We start from the raw sequence: 23,197 nt of genomic DNA on the forward strand, positions 1-23,197 counted from the left end.
ATTCCGTGTGGGATGCCATGTTTGTTTAGTGTTTACTTTCACTACTTCGTAAGGTAAGCAGTATTAACGGTGTCCTAAAATATCTGAACTAAAACACTCATCCAGTCAATCTGTTCATCTAATGTTTTGATTAAGATGTTAACTTACCTCAACTTACATTACGTTATGTTAACTAACTTACAAAACATACCTCAGAGTGATCAAAGTTGACAGAGATGGCTACACAGTATCCAAGGTAACGATGCAGCTATAAAGCATCACCGGGGGAACAAGTCAGACCGGGCTTGTATCCCTCAGGTGAGTGTGTGACTGTTAAACGGAAACCTGTAAATATTAATGTGTAGCTGATCTGAGAGAGACTTTATTACTAATTATAACTATATTGACAATCAGAGCGATTATCTATGTGTACTGAATCATCTCTATCAATCGTGTCTTTTATGTAAATTGTAATATATTAAGTCTTTGATCCTGGTCAAGGTTCGACCGTTGGCCCTGTAATTTGTTATTTAACGGTTATTAAGCTTCACCACAAAAATCATTCATTAGTATAGTAAGTTTCCTTTGATTATGATTTTATTTATATGAAATAGTTTTACTGAGACCGGGCTTGTATCCCCCAGATCCCGAAGTGCTTGTAAGCAGTAAACAGTCATCATTGAATCGACATCGGACCGTCTGTGTCTTCGTTGGAGTCAACTAACGTTACTGTCAACTGTTAGTCCACCACCATCATCATCATCACAATACAACGCAGAGACTGTAGGCTGTCACTATTATAAGCAATATAAAGGAGATTAAACGAGGGTATTATAAACTGTGAAGTTAATATAATCCCCATATAATCCACACTGACTCATTCATTCATTCATCACATGTTTATTTTAACTGTTCTAATTATCTGTGTTTAGTGGGTGGTCTTTGTTTTATTTTGTTTGGTCTGATGGCTGGGACGCCAAATTAAAAAAGGGGTAGATGTAAGGCAGTAGCCTGAATAAGCCACAGGACACCGTAGTTCTAAAATTCATTCTGTGCAGACAACTACTCTCAGCTAAGAAACAGTCCAGTGTGTAAGAGCCATTTTTGTTAATGTTTTTTTTGGTAAACCTCCCGCCACTTGTGAGAGAAGGGCCGCTGTCAATTAGGCAGAATATAATAAGACAGTAGCCTAAATAAGCCACTGGGTGTCACTGTTGCCCTGTCTATTCCCCTGAGAATTTAGCAATTATCACTGTTTGTCCCTTACAGGACACTGTAGTTCTAAAATTTATTCCGTGTGGGATGCCATGTTTTTTTAGTGTTTACTCTCACTACTGCGTAAGGTAAGCAGTGTCAATGGCGGCCTACATCATCCTAAAATATCTGAACTAAAAACACTCATCCAGTCAATCTGTTCAACTAATGTGTTAATTAAGATGTTAACTCACATTTTGGTGTGAGATTGAGAAGTGAGCGCTTGTGTCTTGTATGTAAATATTGGCTGTAATGTTGGCTAGCTTGCTGTGTATGAGTAGAGGACCTGATCAGTGGAAATAGTACAGGGTGAAAAATTAGCTCTTCAGTTATTGTCTACTGTCCGTCTTGTTACCCATCCTACCTTGTTTGTCTCAGATTTCTCGACCCACCCTCCCTTTCCCTTCCCTTCATCCTTCATCCTCCTAACTCATCCCTCCCTCTGTTCATCCCTACCCTCATCCCTTCATCCTCCTACCTCATCCCTCCCTCTGCTCATCCCTACCCTCATCCCTCCATCCTCCTACCTCATCCCTCCCTCTGCTCATCCCTACCCTCATCCCTTCATTCCCTCATCCCTTCATCCCCCTACCTAATCCCTCCCAATGCTCATCCCTACTCTCATCCCTTCATCCCTTCATCCCCCTACCTAATCCCTCCCAATGCTCATCCCTACCCTCATCCCTTCATCCCCTCATCCCTTCATCCTCCTACCTCATCCCTCCCCCTGCTCTTCCCTAACCCTAACCCTTTTTTTTTAATATATGTGTAAATTAATGAGTTAAGCTGGCTGTCCATTAATTATAAGGGTGTTATCAATCTGCTCATCTAACTTTTCTGGCCAAAAGCAAATAAGTCTAAGTCCCAAAATGTCAAATTATTCCCTAAGTAGAAAAGTCTTATGCTCTATTTTTTACCCCAATGCCACGGCTTGGCATAATAAACAAATTTCTTCCATCCTTTGCGCTTTTTGGTCTTTTTCTCATCCCCAGAACCTTCACCCTGGAGGCTGTCACCGTTCTCTTCACTTGACTCGGATGTGGCTGTGAGCTCTGGGTGAGCCGCTTTCTCATAGCAGGAGATTTTTTCCTTCAACTCCTCCAGTTTCAGGGAAAGCACCTTCTCCCTCTCAGAGGCCTTCAGCTTTTCCTGGGTGCGTAAATCCTGCTGTTGTCTAACCTTAATATTGAATGCCTGAATTCTTTTGCAGTGTTCATCCTTAATGGCCTCTTTATGGGCTTTTTCTGCCTTTAACTTCTCAAGCATTTCATTGAATCTCAAGGTTTTTCCTTCGTAACATAATTTTAAGTCTGCTATCTCTTGAGTGTAAGCCTTTCTCTCCTTCTCCCAGGCTTGGAGTTTACTGTCGTCCTCATGCTCTTTTTGGAGCGTCTCTCGCAGGTTATCTATTTCTTGGCAGAGGACTTTCTCCCTCTCAGAGGCTCTCTGCTGCTGTTTACAAAAATCCATTTCACTTTGGAGCTTGATGTTAAGCTCCTGAATATTAATTTGGAGGGCCTCTTTTTCAGTCTTCTCTGCCATGTACTTTTCAGTCATATGTTCAAAACTCATTTTATGCTGCTCTACCTCATTGCTAAAGACCTTGTTATGACTCTCCAAAGCCTTGAGTTTTGACTCAAGCGTACCCACATACTCTGAACCCTCGGACTGGAGCTTATCTTCCAAGTCACATGTATCTTTGTTGGGAACGTTGTCCCCCTCAGAGAGCTCCTCCTGGCAGACATAATGTTCTTTTTCTACCAATGAATCAGGCTCCTGAGCGCCGTCCTCATACTGCGTCACAACAACTTTCTCTTTCTCCTTTTCAGACAAATCTTTTAAAGTCAAATTCATATCTTTGCAGCTCATTTTAAGTTGTTCTATCTGACTTATCAAGGCTGCATTCTCCCTCTCTAAGGCTTTGAGTTTTGGCACAAATGAATCTGCACACCCATTGTGCTCTGTGCGGATCTGCTCTTTGAGTTCACAGATTTGTTTGCGGAGGGCCTTTTCCCTCTCAGAGTCCCTCAGCTGCCTCTCAACATGCAGATCCTTTTCCTCATGAAGCTGCAATTTAAGGTGTTCAATTTGTTTTTGCAGATCATCCATTTGCTCTCTGATGGACTCTTTTTCTGCCTTCTCAGCATTGTACTTATCCTTGATATCATTGAAGGCCGAATCGCTCCTTTTAAGGTGCTCTACCTCTGTAAGCAAAATGTCCCTTTCCCTCTCCAGGGCCTTGTACTTAATGGTCTCCTGGTTGGTTATTGTTTCTCTCATCTTCTCCATCTCTGCACGAAGCACCTTCTCCCTCTCAGTGGCCTTCAGCTGCTCCATGGCTCGCAAGTCTTTTTCAGTTTGGAGCAGTTTGGAGAGCTCGCTAATTGTTTCATGCATGTTGCACTCGGCTGCCATCTCTATCCTGAACTTTGGTTCTCTAACTTGCTGTACGTGTCTCACAGAGTAGTGATCTTCTCTCGTCCCTCTTAGCGTTTGGTTAGTTTAATTCTGTGTGTGTGTGGTCGATCCTGACACAAATGTGTTTCTGAGAAGCTGACATGAAGCCACAAGTTAATGTTCCATATGAATGTTTGTGTGATGTCATGTTCTAAGATCCTTTTATCTGACAGTGATGATGTCACATCCTGTCCTTTGTGACATCATCAATAGAATGTTGTATGATTGGTGTTTTTTTCTTTTTTTCCTTTTTTTTAAATAAATCTTTATTAGTGTTATACAACTGTTCATAATAAAAAACATACAATACAACAATATAATTAATTAATTAAATAATAAACATTATAATTAATCTGCAAGGGGTATCTGGCACAGTCTATATAAATGGACTGTTCTTTTATAATGCCTTTTTAGTCTTCTGACAACTCAAAGTGCTTTTACAGTACTAGTCATTCACACACATTCATATAATTTGGGGTTCAGTATCTTGCCCAAGGACACTTTGACACACAGACTGGAGGAGCCGTGAATCGAACCACCGATCTTTTGATTAGTGGACGACCCGCTCTACCTCCTGAGCCACAGCCACTGTGGAAGATGTTCACAGCTCTGGGAATAGAGGGAAGGGAGAGGAAGACAGCTGCTTTCAGGTTGGGAAAAGAGCCCCTTGTTGGCTCTGGAACAGGCAGGAAGAGTTGAGCTGGAAGCCAGGAGAAGATGGGCAGTGACTGCCGACTCATCAACTGGAGGATGTTGTGGTTCAGAGTGGAAACACCTGAGGAAAGTTGGATGCCACCTGACAACATCTCCTGACTGAAAGCTACAGTCATAAGGAAGTGACTGAAGGTGTTAGCAGCTAGATGTATTTAACAGTGTCACCGTTACTAGTGGAGTCAGTTCCGAACCTAAACAGAACAAATCCAGTTGGCTTGTTGAGTCCCGTTTTCTGACACAGGGTGCCACACAAACAGGCTTTTGTTTTACATAATTTTATACATATAATAACAATATTTTAATGTCCAACTGGAAATAAATTGAACGTTTGATTTGACAAAAAAAAAAAAGTTTTAAAGCTGATGAGTAAAGCTCAGTAATCAGTGCAGTCGTCTATGATCTGGGAGACTCCAGCTCAAGACCCGATGTGGGGACCTCCTTTGTAAGGTAGTTTATTCATGAACACTTATTGTAACACTTTAATTTTCTAAAATTAAAAGTGTCTCAAAAACAAAAACAGGACTTTTAAGCCTCTTTTCACTTTTATTCGAATACAAATACAGATACAAATAATTTTGCGGCGTCAACAAATACAGATACAAATACTGGGATCTCTGCACATCCCTAATAACTAATCCTTGTAGGATTACTTCAGTATTACTTCTTGCTAATGTCTGATTGTACTGTGAAAAACTACAACCAGTGTTGTTGTTTTTTTAATAAATATTGTAAGGTCCAAAATGATGTGATAATATAGTTTTCAGTCAATAACATCAAATGTTCTTGAGGAGGACCCCCAAACCCTCCGACTGTGTTGAGGCATTTCATTCTTTGACGTTTATTACAACTACAGCTATCTGGGAATCCAGAGTCCTTCAGGTGTCAAAAGCTTCTGTAAATGAACATGAACATGACTCGATGAATATGAATAAACCTATCTGGAACAATTCTAAGGTAATTTTAAGTTATTTCACTGCCAGTGTGTGAAAATACAGGTCCCAGCATCGTGGGCTCTTTGCACACACAACATCACTGCTGCTGAAATAAATCCTAGGAGATTTGTTTGATAGGGGAAAACGCTGCGCTATATGTATAAAAACTGTGAACTGTTGACTTTTTAGAGAAAGTGGAACCCTGACCAAACCCTGTTTAATCTTCTGAGCTCCTCATCCCCATCGGTCCACTCCCTGCAGGCCACGTTCAGACCAACATTAGCTCTGCGTGAAAAAACGCAGCCTGCTTATTCATTCTGGTGAGAAGGTCGTTCAGCAAAAGAGTTGAATCATTCTCAACTACCCTGACTGGTAGATTACTTTGTTATATTACTTTATTATAAGTATTTCTGCTATTAATCTCACGTCTGTTGCCATGAAACATAAAATTGTTCCCGCTGTTATAACTTTCCAGAGTTGTAAAATTCTGTCTCTGAGTATTATAAACCCCTGATAAGCCTTCAAGTTCATAGATCTTATACTCAAACTGCTAACTAATTCAAAATGTAAAATTATAATTTGAAAACGTAAAGAAATTTAACATGCAAAAGCTCAAATTTAAATGCTCAAACTGAAAGCTTAAATGGTAAAGATGAAATTGAAAATATTCTGTGTTCTGATGTATAAACAGCTGCAGATCTGTGTGTCAGGTGGTGAAGAGGTCGGGTGGTTAGTGATGTTGGACCCTTATGTGGGAGACTTCAAGATCTGATATGATAAACTTCTGTTGCTACAAACGTTTATTCAGGAAAAACCTATTTTAACATCTTTTTTTTCAAATACAAGTAATTTTGCTGCCTCAGAGAATTAAATGATTCTTCCAAAGACAGCAGAATAAATGACTAACTCTACATAATCATAACTGAATTAATGTGATAATAATTAATAAAAACCTGTGGCTGTAAGTCAGCAGCCTAATGAGCCGTCATATCTTTGTAATTTCAGCAGCAGATCTGCCAAAGAAGAAGCAAATAACATAAAGCACAACAAGAGTGGCTGCTGTTACTGTACAGTCATGTAAAGTCTGTTCATCTTCCAGCATCTGTCTCAGCAGTAAGGCTAGCTCTGGCTTTGCCACTGCTAGCAGCCAATGTGGATGTTAGAGCACAGTGTGATTCCTCTTCTAGTTCTCACTGTGCTCTGCAGCAGTCAGCTCCACCTGCTGTCCATAAAGTGCTTCTGCACCCCGGCCGTTTCAAACCCTGCCCTCCAGCCTTTGGGCCACTCCTCCTCATTGACAGACAGCTTGAAAAGCCAAATGTTGAATGCCAAATGGAAAAGATGAAATTTAAAATGCCAAATGGTAAAGTGAAAATAGGCACCACTGTCACATTTCACTGCAGACAGATGCTGTTAATGAAGGGCAGGCTGTTAAATAATGAAATATAAAACAGAGTGAACTGTTGGCTCACAGATTCAACACTATTTAACAGATAACAGTACTGTTGTTCAGGAGTTCCCGTATGATATAAATAAAGACAGACCAGAATGATGCTGAGCCAAGCTTTAATCAGAAATGCTTTACAGAATGATGGAGTACAATGACATGAGTACATGAAACCTCCTTTTTCCTTATTTCACTTTACTAAAGTAAATACAGAATGTTACTATAAACTGGTAACTACATGAAAATGATCAATAACCTTCAGTGATAGTTTCCTATCAGCTCAAAGTGACATGAGGGGTTCAATTCAATGACTCTCTCAATGGTAAGAGAAGGTACAAACACTGCCGGGGTCAGAGGTCACATCCTCTGTGAGTGGTTGGGTGAACTGTAATTTAGGATTCAAGACAAACATACCAAGATACAAATCTGTAGGTTAAACAACCACATATCAAACCAGCCAAACATTTATTTATTCTTTTCACATTGTGGCTTTTTAATTAGAATTGAGTCAACACATCTACTCACCCAGCACCAAATCTCTAATTTAATTTTATTAATTTTTCATTTTTTATAGAATATATTATAATTATAAAAATACATTTGTGATCTGTGTAACACCTATAAATAGAAAATTTCCAAATGTTATTTTTCATCCATCAGATTAATGTATAATTAAGATTTAGGAACTGTTTTTGAATTTATTTTTTAAATCGATGGATTGTTGGATAGAAAAATGTAAATATGAAAATCAGATAATTTCTGAATAATTCAAACCAATTACAGGAAATTACCTCAAAACTGAGTCAGGTTTACCAGTAAAAATGAAAGTAATGAAAATGCTGAAGAGCAGCTTTGCATAGTGCAGATAATCTTGAGGGTGAGGGTGTTCTGGTTCTAACGAATCCATTTGATCTGAATCACTTTGGTCCCCAGAACTTTTCTACCCTCTGACACCTCTACCTCAACCCCTGCTGTGGCTGGGACAAGTTTATGCATCATAATCAACGCATTGCTTTGTAACCTCTCCACCACTGGAGCAGCTAACACACTGAAAACCAGTGTTCGCTTTTGGGTCATAACAGCGAAATACGTTCGCAAGACCCCCGATAGAACCCCCAATTTTCTTGAGGGTGTCTTTTAATTTACTTTCATCAATCTTTGTCCCACCAGGCTGGAATACTTTTTCAAACACAAATGCATAATTCTTCCATTTGTTCTTTTCCTTGATGTTATTGGCGTCTTCACCATAGCAACGGTCGCTGAGGATCATGGGTAAGCTAATGTAGCCGCTTCCGCTATTGTACAAAACTGACAAAAATACTTTATTTCTAAACTAAAATTGAATGGTCTTTTGAATTTGGTTTTCTGGATTTTCGTTGGGAAACAAAAAAGGAATAGATCACATGATTTCGTTTTTGGTTTAAAATGAAAAAAGGAAAAACCCATGTGACTTCCATTTTTGGTTTCAAACGCAAAAACGAATTGGCTGAAAGTCCGCAGACCTGCTGGATATTCAATCCAAAAAGGAATAACCATAAAACGAATCGGCAAAAACCAAATTGGTTTTTCGTTATTTGATTCTGACACCAAATCTGTTTTTTGTTTTGAAACAAATAACAGATTTACCGTTTTTTGGTTTTTGAATTACAAATGAATTACGAATTATCCGATGATACCTGGACCGATTCTTTCAAAAACTTTATGATTCCTTTTTAGCTTAACAGTCTGTATGTGTAGGTGCAGGAACATACATATGCACCCAATGACCTCTGACCTGAAGGCATAATGATGTCAAGGAGACATGAACAAAAACCTGTGCCTTCCTCCTCCTGCCACAGGAGGAAAATGGACAGTTTTGAAAATTAACAACTTTGTTTTTCTTTTCAGATCCAGACTGCACCAACCTGGATGAACCTGGATCTTCCTGCTCTTGAATCATACATTTTGGGCAGACAATGTGCACATTACTCTCTGAGTGTCTAAAATAGTTAGAAAATGCCTGCTAAAGTGTGTAAAAATACATATCTTGACTTGTATAACCAATGTTAATCTGTGTTGTGTTCAGAACGATTTATCCTGGCGGTATAGGAAGGTCAAAATCAGTGACCGTGTCAGTAACAACTTTCTATATTATGGCATTTAATTTATTTAATATTAACCAGTGTGAATGTATTATTTAGCTGTGGTTCTATTCCTAGGATAATGATTTCTTAATAGATTTAATTACAGATTAGGGAATTAAGATTTATTGATTTTATTCTGTATTTTATTTAGTTAATCAATATTACAATTTCTAAGTCCTCAGTATTCTTCAAATATTCTATGGGAATAGAATTATTTTCTCATTTTCTCTCCACACAAAGGAATTAATCAGTAATCAATGTGGTTGGTCCAACTCTTTATCAGGCGACTGGTGCTCTTCTTCTGCTTTTTGCCTTGCTGACCGTTGCTGCTTCTTCTATGTTCGTCTCGGATGGCATTTTGGCCGTTGTACTTTTTTATGGCTCCAGAAAGAGACTCAACTACGAAGCAAAATACTGCAAAGATGCATAAACCGCATCGCACGCTGTTTGCTGTGAATATATAGGCCTATTATGTTTGTAATCTCATGTTGTATTGTGTAGTTAAACTTTTTTAAGACTTTTCCAAGGACTTTTTTGGTTAGTTAGAAGTCCAGTATTCAAACTCTGCAGCCTTTCACTAAACACACCAAGACTGGAACACACACCCCTGCTGTGTGTGTGTGTCCACTACGCGGCCTCAGCTGGTCTGAGACTGGATTCACTCTCCTGAAGAAGTGCTGAACCAGAGACTGCAGCACTTCTCATCTGGCTGTTAACATCTGGCGAACTTCATCTTCATGGAAACAGTTGGAAAACCATTTACCATGCTCCATTCATCCATTCATTCTTTCCGTAGGCAATAACTTAATTTAACACATTCATCATCCATTGATTCATTCATTTTAGTTGTATATATGTACATATGTTTAGTTTTCCCTATTCATCCCTATTCCTTAGTAGTTCAATAAATATCTTGATTTATCACCAAATTGTTGTATTTGTATACCTTTACATCAGAAGATGGAGGTCGCTGCATTCAGAGTTCATGACTATCGGGTATAGAACTGACCTAATTCATTAATTATTCATTAATTCATCAATGGGAGAGGTGCCCCTATAATTTTACAAGTGCATAGTCCTTCATTGTTTTCATTAGTGCCCTTCATCCCTGTTTGTTCCTTCTTTACCTCTTCATTTCATCCCTCTCTTTCTCCCTTTCTCTTTTAGTCTCATCTGCGATCTTCTAAACTAATTCTTTTAAAAAGTGTGTGGGACTTATCCTGTGCAATCCAATACAACAGCTCTGCCATAAGTTCTACTTTTATGAAGCTTGTGCATTTTCAGTTTTTGTTGACATTGTCAGAAAGGTGATAATTCTACTTTATGTTTATTATTGAGGCCATGGTGGGTGCTGGTGTACTGATGTGCATTATATTGAAAAGTTTTCCCAATATTTTGTGCATTAACATACATGAGGGGGACAAAATATAGGAACACTTTTTGTTTTAACTTTGTACATTTTTTTCACACTTGCTTTGGCAATGTAAACATATGTTTCCTGTGCCAATAAGGCCTCTTTGAATTGAATTAAGTTGAATTAAATTGATATTGACTAGCTGTTGAAGAAAGTGGAACATCTAGCAGCCAAAGAGACACATATTTCATACAACTGCAGAACATTTTTACCTCAGACTTGGTTTGTGGCTGAGTGTTATGGCCCTAAAAAGGTTTGTTCTTACCAGGAGGTCAACAATAGCGTAGTCCAACATCAGTCAAGAGATCGAAAACTTTTATTATGCTTTACTGTCACATTTACTGCAATATTCAGTAAATGTGACATAAGACATCACAGTACAGAGAAATACGGACAAACATGCTTTTAGGTTGAATCTGTCTGTTGTTATCTGGAGCCACAGTGTAATTAGCCTGGACCAGGTACACCTGAAGAGAAAATACAACTAGGTTAGAAGAAAAGCCACATTTCCAGTTGTGAAGCACTTGTAGTAACAGAAATAATGAAATATTGTTTTTAAACTGATGTGTGAACTGTGTGTCAACATGCCTTCCGTTATAGTAAGAGTACGTGACAACACACCACTCCTCATATTCAGTGTCTGTTGTTTGTAGTTACAACTAGTTTTGTGATTTTGCACACTTCACCTTTTGAAATGTTGTCCATGTCATGATTCATGTTTTCTGCTGGTGTCCAGGATTGTTGTCCGCAACGTTTCCAGCCTGATTGGCAATACCAGCTACCTTATTTCTGTTAAAACAACAATAAATAAATGACCATTTTGATTGATTTGATAGAGTGTATGTGACAATAGATCAAAAGCTTGCTAAACGGAAGATTGGATAGGAATATGTAAGATGATTATTACAAACAACTGTTATTATTGTTGTTGTTCTTATTAGCCTTATTAACCTTGTTATCATTCTGTACCAGCAGCAAGCGAGTGCTCTCACACTCACAGAGAAAATAAATTGCAATAAAATCACAGTAGGACTTTATAAGAACACTAGGATGATGTGAGTAAAAGAACAACCTGTGACAGGTTATTTACATAAAATATGGCATTTACATGACAGAACACTGTTGTAATGTAAACAGATATAGAACAATCCAGCAATGCAACTCTTATTCAGTCTGGAAGGCAGGTCAGTAACATATATTTGAAGATTTCAGGACAAACTTTGTCTGGCAACAGACTGTTTTTTTTTTCAATTAAATTTGATATTGAAGCTGTTTTATATCGGTGTTACTTTACAGTAGCAATGTCGGAAAATACGCTTTCTGAATACACCTGCAAGCCTTTCTCAACTATGCCAGGTAAGCTATGTGTAAACAAACAGGAGAGTGTCTCTATGTGCCCACAATGGGAACAGCTGACATGTTAGACTCTTCAGCCCCTATGTGATCACACTGGTGAATAGACAGACAGCTGTGTGTCATCACTGGCAGAGAAATATAAAAGAGAAATATCCTAAAATTACACTTACCATTCATGTCATTTTGTCTACACGTCTACTAGGTAACTACTGCTGCTGACTGTATATAAAATAAAAGGATGTTGACTCACTCAGCTACGTTATGTGCACCTTGTCCAACGTTGCCTATATTGATAGTAGCCAAACTTCCAGCAGACAGGAGCAACAGCATCACAGTCATCCACCACAATCCAGCCATCTGTACAGAAATTAAAGTTCATGATGTAGTGCATCATCATGATAAAGTAGATAAAAACAGGGAGAAGAATTTAACCAAGAAAATTAAAAAGCCAAAATACAAATTATAAACAAGCTTGTAGTAAGTTATCAGGCAGATGAGTCTGATGCAGATGTTAAAGGTGTTTTGCCTGTTTTATTAACATCTCCCTTCTCCATATTTGAAGATAATGGACTTTGTGACTTTGCACATTTGTTGTATATAGAGTTTGTGATAACATCCAAACTGCAGTGTAACATGCTAATGTGCTCTGTGGAAAAGTAACCCTGCTGTCATCTTCCAACATAAAACCATTGTATAAAATGAATAGATTAATATAGATTAGTGTGAAATATCTGACAGTTAATATAAGCTACTGCCCCTGTCATTTACAAAGTGCACTTACAGGAAAACAGTGATGTGTTACAGAACCAACAGATAACAAATTCAGTATTGACAAAAAAAAATTATTACATTTGTGTCAAGTTTCAGCAGGATTATGGGATAAATTACCTTCATTGTTGTCGCCCACAGTCAGTTTGTCCCACAATACTATGACAGAAAATACACAATAACAAGAAGTATTATTACATCATTATTCACATCAACTTGTTCAAATATTTTCTCTTTTTCGGACACCCTGGTAGGTGAACAGCTGAGGCACATACACAACGTTCCTGGTTTGAATTCAGCCGGAGACGGTTGTTATGTGTCAGATTCGCCTGTTTCCCCTGTTTCCTGTTTGTCTCTTTACTGTTTACTATGTAGTAGGAAAAAATGTCAAGATATGAACGCCTTACATCAGTGTGTTAACAAAGGTTTTTCTGTTTAAATCTCAAACACCCCACTCCCTTTTTAAAATCATTACAAATAATATAATCACTTTTTTACAAAACAAAAAATCCACAAAAAAGACAAAAGAAAAAAGGTCGTCAGATGGAGGCTTTGAAGCCTTTTCTTCAGATTTCTTCTCATGCTGATGCAGTAAACACAGTCAGAAGGTATTTTTATAGAGGCACCATGTGCTTATTTGAACATTCAAATATCGTCCTTTCAATATGTTTAAAAATGAAGTGCAACAACAAGAGAAAATAGAGGTTTTATCAATGATGAAATGACGGATGAGGAAATAGTGAAGTGACACCAGTCCTTCATCTAAAAATTCAAATTCATTCATTCAAAACAAGAAAAAAGAGGGATAAAGGGAATAGAAAGTTAAACTGGCAGTGAAGCATGCCTACATTAATGCCTACATGCCTACACATATTAAATGACATTGAGAGACACGTTTTCCCTTCTAAAACCCACATAGATGCACATAAATAACAGAAACATAAACAACTTCTACTATAAAAGGCAGCATTAGAGAGAACAACCAGTGTGTTAGACACCTGTTGTTGCCCTGAGTCACATCCTGCTCTTAAAACAGAACAAAAACATTTACATTCTCACCTTGCTTACTAATGTTTCATGCTAAAAATGCACATGTTATATATTTAACAAACTCATTTTTATACCAAAATCCAATCTGTTATCCTCCAGCGTTTGTCTTTTACCTTTGGAGAACGATGTCTGATGGATGCTCTGAAGTCGTCCACTTCTTCTGTTTCCTTCTCAGTGTTTGAAGGTAAAGTGTTGCTGCAGTGAACAGAAAGAACAGAAAGAACAGACACTTTTAAAGAGAAGAGGGGGACTATGGTCAAACCCTTTAGAGTGGTGCTATACCCTTACATGAACATTCAAATTCTCGCTTTTAATTTATTCACAACTGAGAACAAAAGAGAAGATAAGAAGCTTTTAGTGAAGGGAGTTTGGAGGTTAGACTGGCACGACTACCCATAACACTCCTCTCTTTGTAGGTTCGTGTGTATCTTCAGCGCTTGAGGTTCTTAGAGGCTGTTTTGAATGAACTGCATGGGATCATACATCACCTTCTGTGCAGGATGACAAGAAAATTTTAGTTTTTTCACAAACAAACCATGGGTAACAAAAGATTTTTTTTTAAAAAACCATCCTAAATATAATAAAAACTATATTTTCTGTGGGATACTGGAAGAGCAGAAAGAGGTAAATAAAGTGGTCAAACGAGTAGTGAGACAGACAAGATTAGCAGCAGGAGGTTTGAATAGAAGAACTAAATACACACACTGAAAAAAAAAGACTCAGCACACTAATATGAGATAGTTTATTAATAATATATTATTCTGGTCATGAGATGTGAAACTCAACTGAACAGTTTGTGGTTTCTGCTTTATTACAGTGCAGAAGAATCAGTGAGCAGACTTTCAGTTTCTGCTGTCTGTGCTCACACTGATTATTAATGTGAAAGTAATGAACATATCTGAAGCAGCTGCTAACAGTCCATGCATAGCTGTATATGATAGCAACAGTAATAACAGGCTTGCAAGTGGTGGCAGCTTGGTCCATAGTTTTAGAACCAAGAAGAACATTTAAGAGTAAGTCTATAATGTGCACTTTACATTTCATATTCAAGGAAACAACAGTGTTTCTTACTTGCTGACTGTAGAAGAAATTCAAGTTTCAAAGAAATTGAGAAGCACTTTCTGTAGCTAAACGGTCACACCGTCGTAAATGTAAAATCATTCAAATTCTTTCATGCAAAAATGAAACAGTTAAACTGACAATGAAGAAGGCTTTTGTTTGACCAATTTTATCTAAGAGACAATAAGAAAAGATAACTCAATGTGTTCATAGAAGCCACATATAGAGACACATCACCAAATAACCTTTTGACTGCTACTGTATTTAATTTAAAATAAAGTAATGGATACTCCAATAAAGTTAAAGTCTCAGCTTTAATTTGATTCAATATAGAAAGTTTCTCGATTTCACTTATCTTGGACTATAACCAAATTTGAGTGGGTGTCTCAGCACTATGCACTAGGTGCAGTGTCTGCCATGGTTTTTGCGCAATATGAATAAGCTCAAGTCATGTCCACGTCCATGTCTAATTGAGCAGGCTGACCATTTCCCCCGAGGGCTGTATTCCAACAGAAAATAAAAGTCAAACAGCAGTAGGCAATAATTAAAGAAAAATAAATAAATGAATGAATTCACATTTCACAAACAAGTTGAATTTTAGCAAGAAATTGCACTGTTTCAAATTTCTGCTACATTTATATATTTTATTCCATTTATTCAATATTCAGATAGGCATTATCTTCAGTTTTGAAAAAGTGCTGCCATTTCTTGTAAGTGGCCAGGAAAGGGAGAGCAAGGTTAGCAGTTTACATAGGGACTTCCTGGAAATGAAGAGGGGTGGTTACAGAAGACAGATACATGTAAACACAGGACAAACTGTGACGCTGAATAAGCTCTATAAACAGTCACGTCCACCGACATAACTGAGCAGGCTGACTATTTCCCCTGAGGGCTGTATTCCAACAGAAAATAAAAGCCAAACAGCATTGGGTAATTGCCCAGGAAGGTTTAAATTAATCTAATGAAACAGGAAACACAGACAGACAAGCCAGCACATGGCCATTTGAGAAACAGCTTTATTTGTGACTGATCAGTTTCACATGTAGTATGAAGGAAATATTTTCATGGCTGTATGCAGAGTTAATTATGTTCTTAGTTTCATTTTCTTTGTGTGACCAGTGCAGCTTTTGGGTGTGGTTTGGTGCATTTAGATTTTTAACATTTCATGTTAAAATCTGTAAAATGACATGTATTCCTTCTCCCTTATTAAAAATTCCACAATCTATAAATATAATATTTTTATTTCAAAAGTTAACCTGCTGGACACAAGATGTCTCTTCCTTACCTGTAAAGTCCATTTTTGAGTTACATGACTGCCATTTGTGCTCTATGGAATCTGAGGAAAGTTCATATTTTTTGGTATTATCATATTGTTTCTTCCTTTTGGAGTGAGATCATAAAATGTGCTTTAAAAAGAAACATGTGCTTTCAGCTGATCTTTTTCTCTGTAGTATCGGCTGATGTTACAGAAACAGTTATATTTTCAACCTTACTCTTTTGTCAGGCTTATATCCTTCAAACGTGAGTCAGTCAGGACGGGTGGACAGGTTTTTTTCATCATGTGGTTCCACTTTCAGCTGCGGTCGGGGGTGGGCTGGCAGGTTTAAAGAACTGTTTCCTCTTCCTGTTTTTCTCAAATAAGGTTTCTGTGCAAGAAATGTGAATTCCCCACATCATAAAAGCTGTTGGTTTTTACATGGTACTATAGTGTAGTTGTATTAATTTATTCACAATCCCCCACCTCCTTCTTTCTCTCTCTTAAAGCAGATGATTAGATTTTTCTTGTCCTCCATATTTGTATAAGTTGCATTAAGTACAATGTACTTCTGAGCGTACAACCTGAATGCAGATTCTTACTCACTGTTATACATTTTTCTACACAGTATCTGGCAGAACAAATAATGAGGAGCTGAGGATAGTGATGGTGGGTAAGACTGGAATTGGGAAGAGTGCCTCTGGAAACACCATTCTGGGAAGAGACTGCTTCAAATCAAAGCGCAGTGCTAAGTCTATGACTGTACACTGTTCTAAGGAGAAAGCTGAGGTGGATGGAGTTCATATTTTTTGGTATTATCATATTGTTTCTTCCTTTTGGGGACAGGGGTAGTAACTGATGATGATTCACATGTCAAGTACAGACAAGAACGTAAAAATGATTTGGTTGCTCTGCCAACAGGAGCTTGCTGGCTGGCAGTTGGTGAGACTGCTGGAAGGCAGGGGACATTTACCTGAAAGATGAAGGGTGATAACATTCATCATTCATAAAAGTGCCATAATAAAATAAAAAGTCATAAAATAGTAGGCAATAATTAAAGAAAGATAAATAAATAAATGAATTCACATTTCACAAACAAGTTGAATTTTAGCAAGAAATTGCACTGTTTCAAATTTCTGCTACATTTATATATTTTATTCCATTTATTCAATATTCAGATAGGCATTATCTTCAGTTTTGAAAAAGTGCTGCCATTTCTTGTAAGTGGCCAGGAAAGGGAGAGCAAGGTTAGCAGTTTACATAGGGACTTCCTGGAAATGAAGAAGGGTGGTTACAGAAGACAGATACATGTAAACACAGGACAAACTGTGACGCTGAATAAGCTCTATAAACAGTCACGTCCACCGACATAACTGAGCAGGCTGACCATTTCCCCTGAGGGCTGTATTCCAACAGAAAATAAAAGCCAAACAGCATTGGGTAATTGCCCAGGAAGGTTTAAATTAATCTAATGAAACAGGAAACACAGACAGACAAGCCAGCACATGGCCATTTGAGAAACAGCTTTATTTGTGACTGATCAGTTTCACATGTAGTATGAAGGAAATATTTTCATGGCTGTATGCAGAGTTAATTATGTTCTTAGTTTCATTTTCTTTGTGTGACCAGTGCAGCTTGTGGGTGTGGTTTGGTGCATTTAGATTTTTAACATTTCATGTTAAAATCTGTAAAATGACATGTATTCCTTCTCCCTTATTAAAAATTCCACAATCTATAAATATAATATTTTTATTTCAAAAGTTAACCTGCTGGACACAAGATGTCTCTTCCTTACCTGTAAAGTCCATTTTTGAGTTACATGACTGCCATTTGTGCTCTATGGAATCTGAGGAAAGTTCATATTTTTTGGTATTATCATATTGCTTCTTCCTTTTGGAGTGAGATCATAAAATGTGCTTTAAAAAGAAACATGTGCTTTCAGCTGATCTTTTTCTCTGTTGTATCGGCTGATGTTACAGAAACAGTTATATTTTCAACCTTACTCTTTTGTCAGGCTTATATCCTTCAAACGTGAGTCAGTCAGGACGGGTGGACAGGTTTTTTTCACCACGTGGTTCCACTTTCAGCTGCGGTCGGGGGTGGGGTGGCAGGTTTAAAGAACTGTTTCCTCTTCCTGTTTTTCTCAAATAAGGTTTCTGTGCAAGAAATGTGAATTCCCCACATCATAAAAGCTGTTGGTTTTTACATGGTACTATAGTGTAGTTGTATTAATTTATTCACAATCCCCCACCTCCTTCTTTCTCTCTCTTAAAGCAGATGATTAGATTTTTCTTGTCCTCCATATTTGTATAAGTTGCATTAAGTACAATGTACTTCTGAGCGTACAACCTGAATGCAGATTCTTACTCACTGTTATACATTTTTCTACACAGTATCTGGCAGAACAAATAATGAGGAGCTGAGGATAGTGATGGTGGGTAAGACTGGAATTGGGAAGAGTGCCTCTGGAAACACCATTCTGGGAAGAGACTGCTTCAAATCAAAGCGCAGTGCTAAGTCTATGACTGTACACTGTTCTAAGGAGAAAGCTGAGGTGGATGGAGTTCATATTTTTTGGTATTATCATATTGTGTCTTCCTTTTGGGGACAGGGGTAGTAACTGATGATGATTCACATGTCAAGTACAGACAAGAACGTAAAAATGATTTGGTTGCTCTGCCAACAGGAGCTTGCTGGCTGGCAGTTGGTGAGACTGCTGGAAGGCAGGGGACATTTACCTGAAAGATGAAGGGTGATAACATTCATCATTCATAAAAGTGCCATAATAAAATAAAAAGTCATAAAATAGTAGGCAATAATTAAAGAAAGATAAATAAATAAATGAATTCACATTTCACAAACAAGTTGAATTTTAGCAAGAAATTGCACTGTTTCAAATTTCTGCTACATTTATATATTTTATTCCATTTATTCAATATTCAGATAGGCATTATCTTCAGTTTTGAAAAAGTGTGCCATTTCTTGTAAGTGGCCAGGAAAGGGAGAGCAAGGTTAGCAGTTTACATAGGGACTTCCTGGAAATGAAGAAGGGTGGTTACAGAAGACAGATACATGTAAACACAGGACAAACTGTGACGCTGAATAAGCTCTATAAACAGTCATGTCCACCGACATAACTGAGCAGGCTGACTATTTCTCCTGAGGGCTGTATTCCAACAGAAAAAGCCAAACAGCATTGGGTAATTGCACAGGAAGGTTTAAATTAATCTAATGAAACAGGAAACACAGACAGACAAGCCAGCACATGGCCATTTGAGAAACAGCTTTATTTGTGACTGATCAGTTTCACATGTAGTATGAAGGAAATATTTTCATGGCTGTATGCAGAGTTAATTATGTTCTTAGTTTCATTTTCTTTGTGTGACCAGTGCAGCTTGTGGGTGTGGTTTGGTGCATTTAGTGTATGACACTTATAAGCAGTTGTAGCAGATACACTTTGAACTCGGTGTCTTCACTTCAGCTGCAGCATCTACTCCGTTTTTAACCTAAACATGGCCAACAACTTAGGTAAGTCATGATACTACTGTAGCCATGTTTTACATAGTACCGTCATTTCATGGTGGTATAACAGTGATCACTGCTGAATCTGATTTTATTGCTCTTCTAGACTTATACAACAATATAGAACTACAAAGACATGTATTAGTTTGTATTTCTGACCCAACCTCTTGTTCCAAGATCATAATCAGACTGCAAATTCTGGAGTACTTTTAGTTAGTTAGTTCAGTCATTTTAACTATCAATTTCATACTCACTAGGAAAATGTTAAAGATCCCCTCCAGACAGGTTTTAAGATGTATATAAAATACTCTACTTTGAATAATAATTTGTGTCTCATAAGGTTTTTCACAAAAAAAGTACAATTGTCATGTTAAAATCTATAAAATGACACGTATTCCTTCTCCCTTATTAAAATTTCCACAATCTATAAATATAATATTTTTATTTCAAAAGTTAACCTGCTGGACACAAGATGTCTCTTCCTTACCTGTAAAGTCCATTTTTGAGTTACATGACTGCCATTTGTGCTCTATGGAATCTGAGGAAAGTTCATATTTTTTGGTATTATCATATTGCTTCTTCCTTTTGGAGTGAGATCATAAAATGTGCTTTAAAAAAAAACGTGCTTTCAGCTGATCTTTTTCTCTGTTGTATCGGCTGATGTTACAGAAACAGTTATATTTTCAACCTTACTCTTTTGTCAGGCTTATATCCTTCAAACGTGAGTCAGTCAGGACGGGTGGACAGGTTTTTTTCATCATGTGGTTCCACTTTCAGCTGCGGTCGGGGGTGGGGTGGCAGGTTTAAAGAACTGTTTCCTCTTCCTGTTTTTCTCAAATAAGGTTTCTGTGCAAGAAATGTGAATTCCCCACATCATAAAAGCTGTTGGTTTTTACATGGTACTATAGTGTAGTTGTATTAATTTATTCACAATCCCCCACCTCCTTCTTTCTCTCTCTTAAAGCAGATGATTAGATTTTTCTTGTCCTCCATATTTGTATAAGTTGCATTAAGTACAATGTACTTCTGAGCGTACAACCTGAATGCAGATTCTTACTCACTGTTATACATTTTTCTACACAGTATCTGGCAGAACAAATAATGAGGAGCTGAGGATAGTGATGGTGGGTAAGACTGGAATTGGGAAGAGTGCCTCTGGAAACACCATTCTGGGAAGAGACTGCTTCAAATCAAAGCGCAGTGCTAAGTCTATGACTGTACACTGTTCTAAGGAGAAAGCTGAGGTGGATGGACGACGGGTTGCTGTTATTGACACCCCGGGCCTGTTTGACACCAGGTGCGACCAGGATAAAACCATTGAAGATATATGCCAGTGCCTCACTTACGCTGCTCCTGGACCTCATATCTTCCTGGTGGTCATCGGGCTGGACAGATTCACTGAAGAAGAAAAGCAGACGGTGCAGAAGATTCAAGAAATCTTTGGCCAGGATGCAGACAGATACAGCATGGTGCTCTTTACTCATGGTGATGACCTTGAAGATACAACTATTGAGGAGTTCTTGGATGAAAGTGAAGACCTGCAGGAAGTCGTAGCCAGATGTAACGGCCAGTACCATGTCTTCAATAATAAGCTGAAGGATGGCGCTCAGGTCACCAAGCTGCTCCACAAGATCAGAAATGTAGTCCAGAACAACGGAGGAAGCCACTACACCAGTGAGATGTTCCAAGAGGCTGAGAGGGCAATCGAAGAGAAGAAACAACACATCCTCAAAGAGAAAGAAGAGCAACTACGCAGAGAACAAGAAGAAATGGAGAGGAAATCACAGGAAAAATATCAAAAAGAGATCAAGGAAATGAATGAGAAATTACAGGATGAGAGAGAGCAGAAAGAGAGGGAGCTGAGAAAAATGAAGGAACAGCATGAGAAAAAAATCAAAGAGGAAAGAGAAAAGTTGCAACAGAAGTATGATAATGAGGCCAGAAAGCAAGCTGAGGAGTTTAATCCACTACATATGCTGGTAAAAGCTGGTAAATTAGTGGGTAAAGCTACTTTAAAAACTCTTGAAGTAGTGGGTAAAGCTACGGTAAAAACTCTTGAAAAGGTGGGTGAAGTTACGGTAAAAACTGCTGAAGTATTGGGTAAAGCTGCAGTAAATACTACTGAAGCAGTGGGTGGTGTTGTGGTAAAAGGTGCTGAAGTAGTGGGTGAAGCTGTGGTAAAAAGTGTTGTAGTAGTGGGTGGTGGTGTGATAAAAAACATGCTGAAGTGAATGATTTTAACAAAAAATATGGATAAAGTACTTAAATCAGGGGAAATGTGAAGATTTCCTAATTTTGAGTGGTCTCATTCAGGCAGTTAACCTAGAGAGGAACTCTCCGGAGGCCCCTGCATACTATTTTATCTAAATCAATGATAATTCTCATTGTATTTGTTGAGGTTGAATTCTTCTGTAGATTAGTAAGGCTAAGTCATCATATTATGAATCTCATGTCTGCTTATTCTCTCCTCATATATTTTTGAAAATGGCCTTAAGAGATATTTGGTGTAGTTCACATTTGAAAGTATTAAATGCTGTTAAGTGTGTCTTTACAGTTTTTATTCTCATTGAACTTATGTTCTTGTTGATTTGTGTTCTGCAAAGATAATCATGAATAGCAAAAGTTCTGACACTCCTCTAATGGATTACTTTTGATGTGGTGCCACCTAGTGGGTGTAAAATTAATATTCCCACCAGAATCTATTCATTTCTTCTCTATGGTCACTCTGGTTTGCTTGTTTGTATTATAACTTGCCTTTGATTTAGTTTTCCTGTTTGTCATCAAAGTATTTTTTCATGGATTATGTTTATGATTTATGCCATTTAACAACAAAGATGTGATATAGTGAACAACAAAATAAAGATGTGATATTAAGACTAAAACTAATAAAAAAAAGTTGAAACCCTGACATGTTTAACTGTTCAATCAAGAGTTCAAAGGTCACGGGTCAGTGCTTTTTCAGGAACAAACATTGATCCAGATTTGGATACCCTGAAACAATCCGCTTCATTTTTAACGTCTGATGAGCAGGAAATAATAAACTTAATCTACCTGATATAACATGTTTTTAAAAAACGGCGTATAAAATTGGTGAAATGTTTGTTCTAAACATGGATATGCAAAAATGTCACCTTCCATTGTTTACTGCCCCTACTCTTCATCCTGAGATTGATACACCACTTTATCACACACATGCAGTAACTATGTATTTAAAGATTTATGTTTTGATTTAGAGTCTGCAGCTCTGTTAGGTTGTCCTCAATCACAGTGCTCACGTCAATATGCTACCATACTCTCAAACGATAATGGTAGCATTGAGTTGGAGAAGGTTGCACTTCAGCAATGGGATTCTCAGTGGAGTGCTAAACCCAAAATCCAGTAGTCATGTTCCAAAAATATTTTTAAAAAAAAAGGTAGCACATCTCAAATGTCCTAGTCAAGGAGGACAAAATACCAACATTTCACTTGTTTATTTGGCTCACATCACATCATTAGAAAAATGCTTACATGTTTTGGCACAGAGCCTTCTTCAGAGCGTTTTTGACATTAGTTTCATTTGTTTCAAATGGCAGCATGTTGATGTTTAACAAGGCTGATGAGAATGTAATGAGTTAGTTTTGCAGATAAAAAAATGAAGATACCTCATGTACAGCAGTGCTTCTCTCCTGGGTGTCAGCTGATGCAGGGAAAACCACAGAAAACCAAAATAAATATTCCAGTGCACACCAGGATACTAGGATTGACACTATTTTATTAAAGGATTACATTGAAACAAAAGGAGTGAACTACACATTTGGCATGTTGCTTCATCAGATTGGTTCTGTGCTTGATTTCAATCAGGTGTGCCTTTAAATAGTCAGGTGCTGA

The 23,197-nt window shown here is 37.7% G+C and overlaps 2 protein-coding genes and 2 long non-coding RNA genes across 4 annotated transcripts; 2 read left to right on the forward strand and 2 right to left on the reverse strand.

The window, feature by feature from the left end:
* Positions 1–2,139: 2,139 nt before the first annotated feature.
* On the reverse strand, positions 2,140–3,648 carry LOC121880796 (trichohyalin-like). Its single transcript, XM_042388330.1, has one exon. The coding sequence runs from the start codon at positions 3,646–3,648 to the stop codon at positions 2,140–2,142; it is 1,509 nt and encodes a 502-aa protein (XP_042244264.1).
* Positions 3,649–4,997: 1,349 nt separating this feature from the next.
* On the forward strand, positions 4,998–8,822 carry LOC121887725. Its single transcript, XR_006093025.1, has 2 exons — positions 4,998–5,656; positions 8,671–8,822. It is a non-coding gene; the product is annotated as an uncharacterized LOC121887725 (long non-coding RNA).
* Positions 8,823–11,965: 3,143 nt separating this feature from the next.
* Positions 11,966–13,890, reverse strand: LOC121888789. Its single transcript, XR_006093304.1, has 3 exons — positions 13,608–13,890; positions 12,565–12,603; positions 11,966–12,033 (listed from the first exon to the last, which is right to left on the reverse strand). It is a non-coding gene; the product is annotated as an uncharacterized LOC121888789 (long non-coding RNA).
* Positions 13,891–19,244: 5,354 nt separating this feature from the next.
* On the forward strand, positions 19,245–22,238 carry LOC121881826 (GTPase IMAP family member 9-like). The gene is made up of 2 exons (XM_042389559.1): positions 19,245–19,336; positions 20,414–22,238. Exons 1-2 carry the CDS (start codon positions 19,321–19,323, stop codon positions 21,559–21,561), a joined length of 1,164 nt encoding a protein of 387 aa, XP_042245493.1. The 5' UTR covers positions 19,245–19,320; the 3' UTR covers positions 21,562–22,238.
* Positions 22,239–23,197: the final 959 nt, after the last annotated feature.

The sequence above is a fragment of the Thunnus maccoyii genome, chromosome 2 (assembly GCF_910596095.1).
Source record: "Thunnus maccoyii chromosome 2, fThuMac1.1, whole genome shotgun sequence".
Lineage (NCBI taxonomy): Eukaryota > Metazoa > Chordata > Actinopteri > Scombriformes > Scombridae > Thunnus > Thunnus maccoyii.

Excerpts from the sequence above, each read along its gene's own strand:
- LOC121880796 (XM_042388330.1), bottom strand. The coding sequence starts at position 3,648 with ATGGCAGCCGAGTGCAACATGCATGAAACAATTAGCGAGCTCTCCAAA.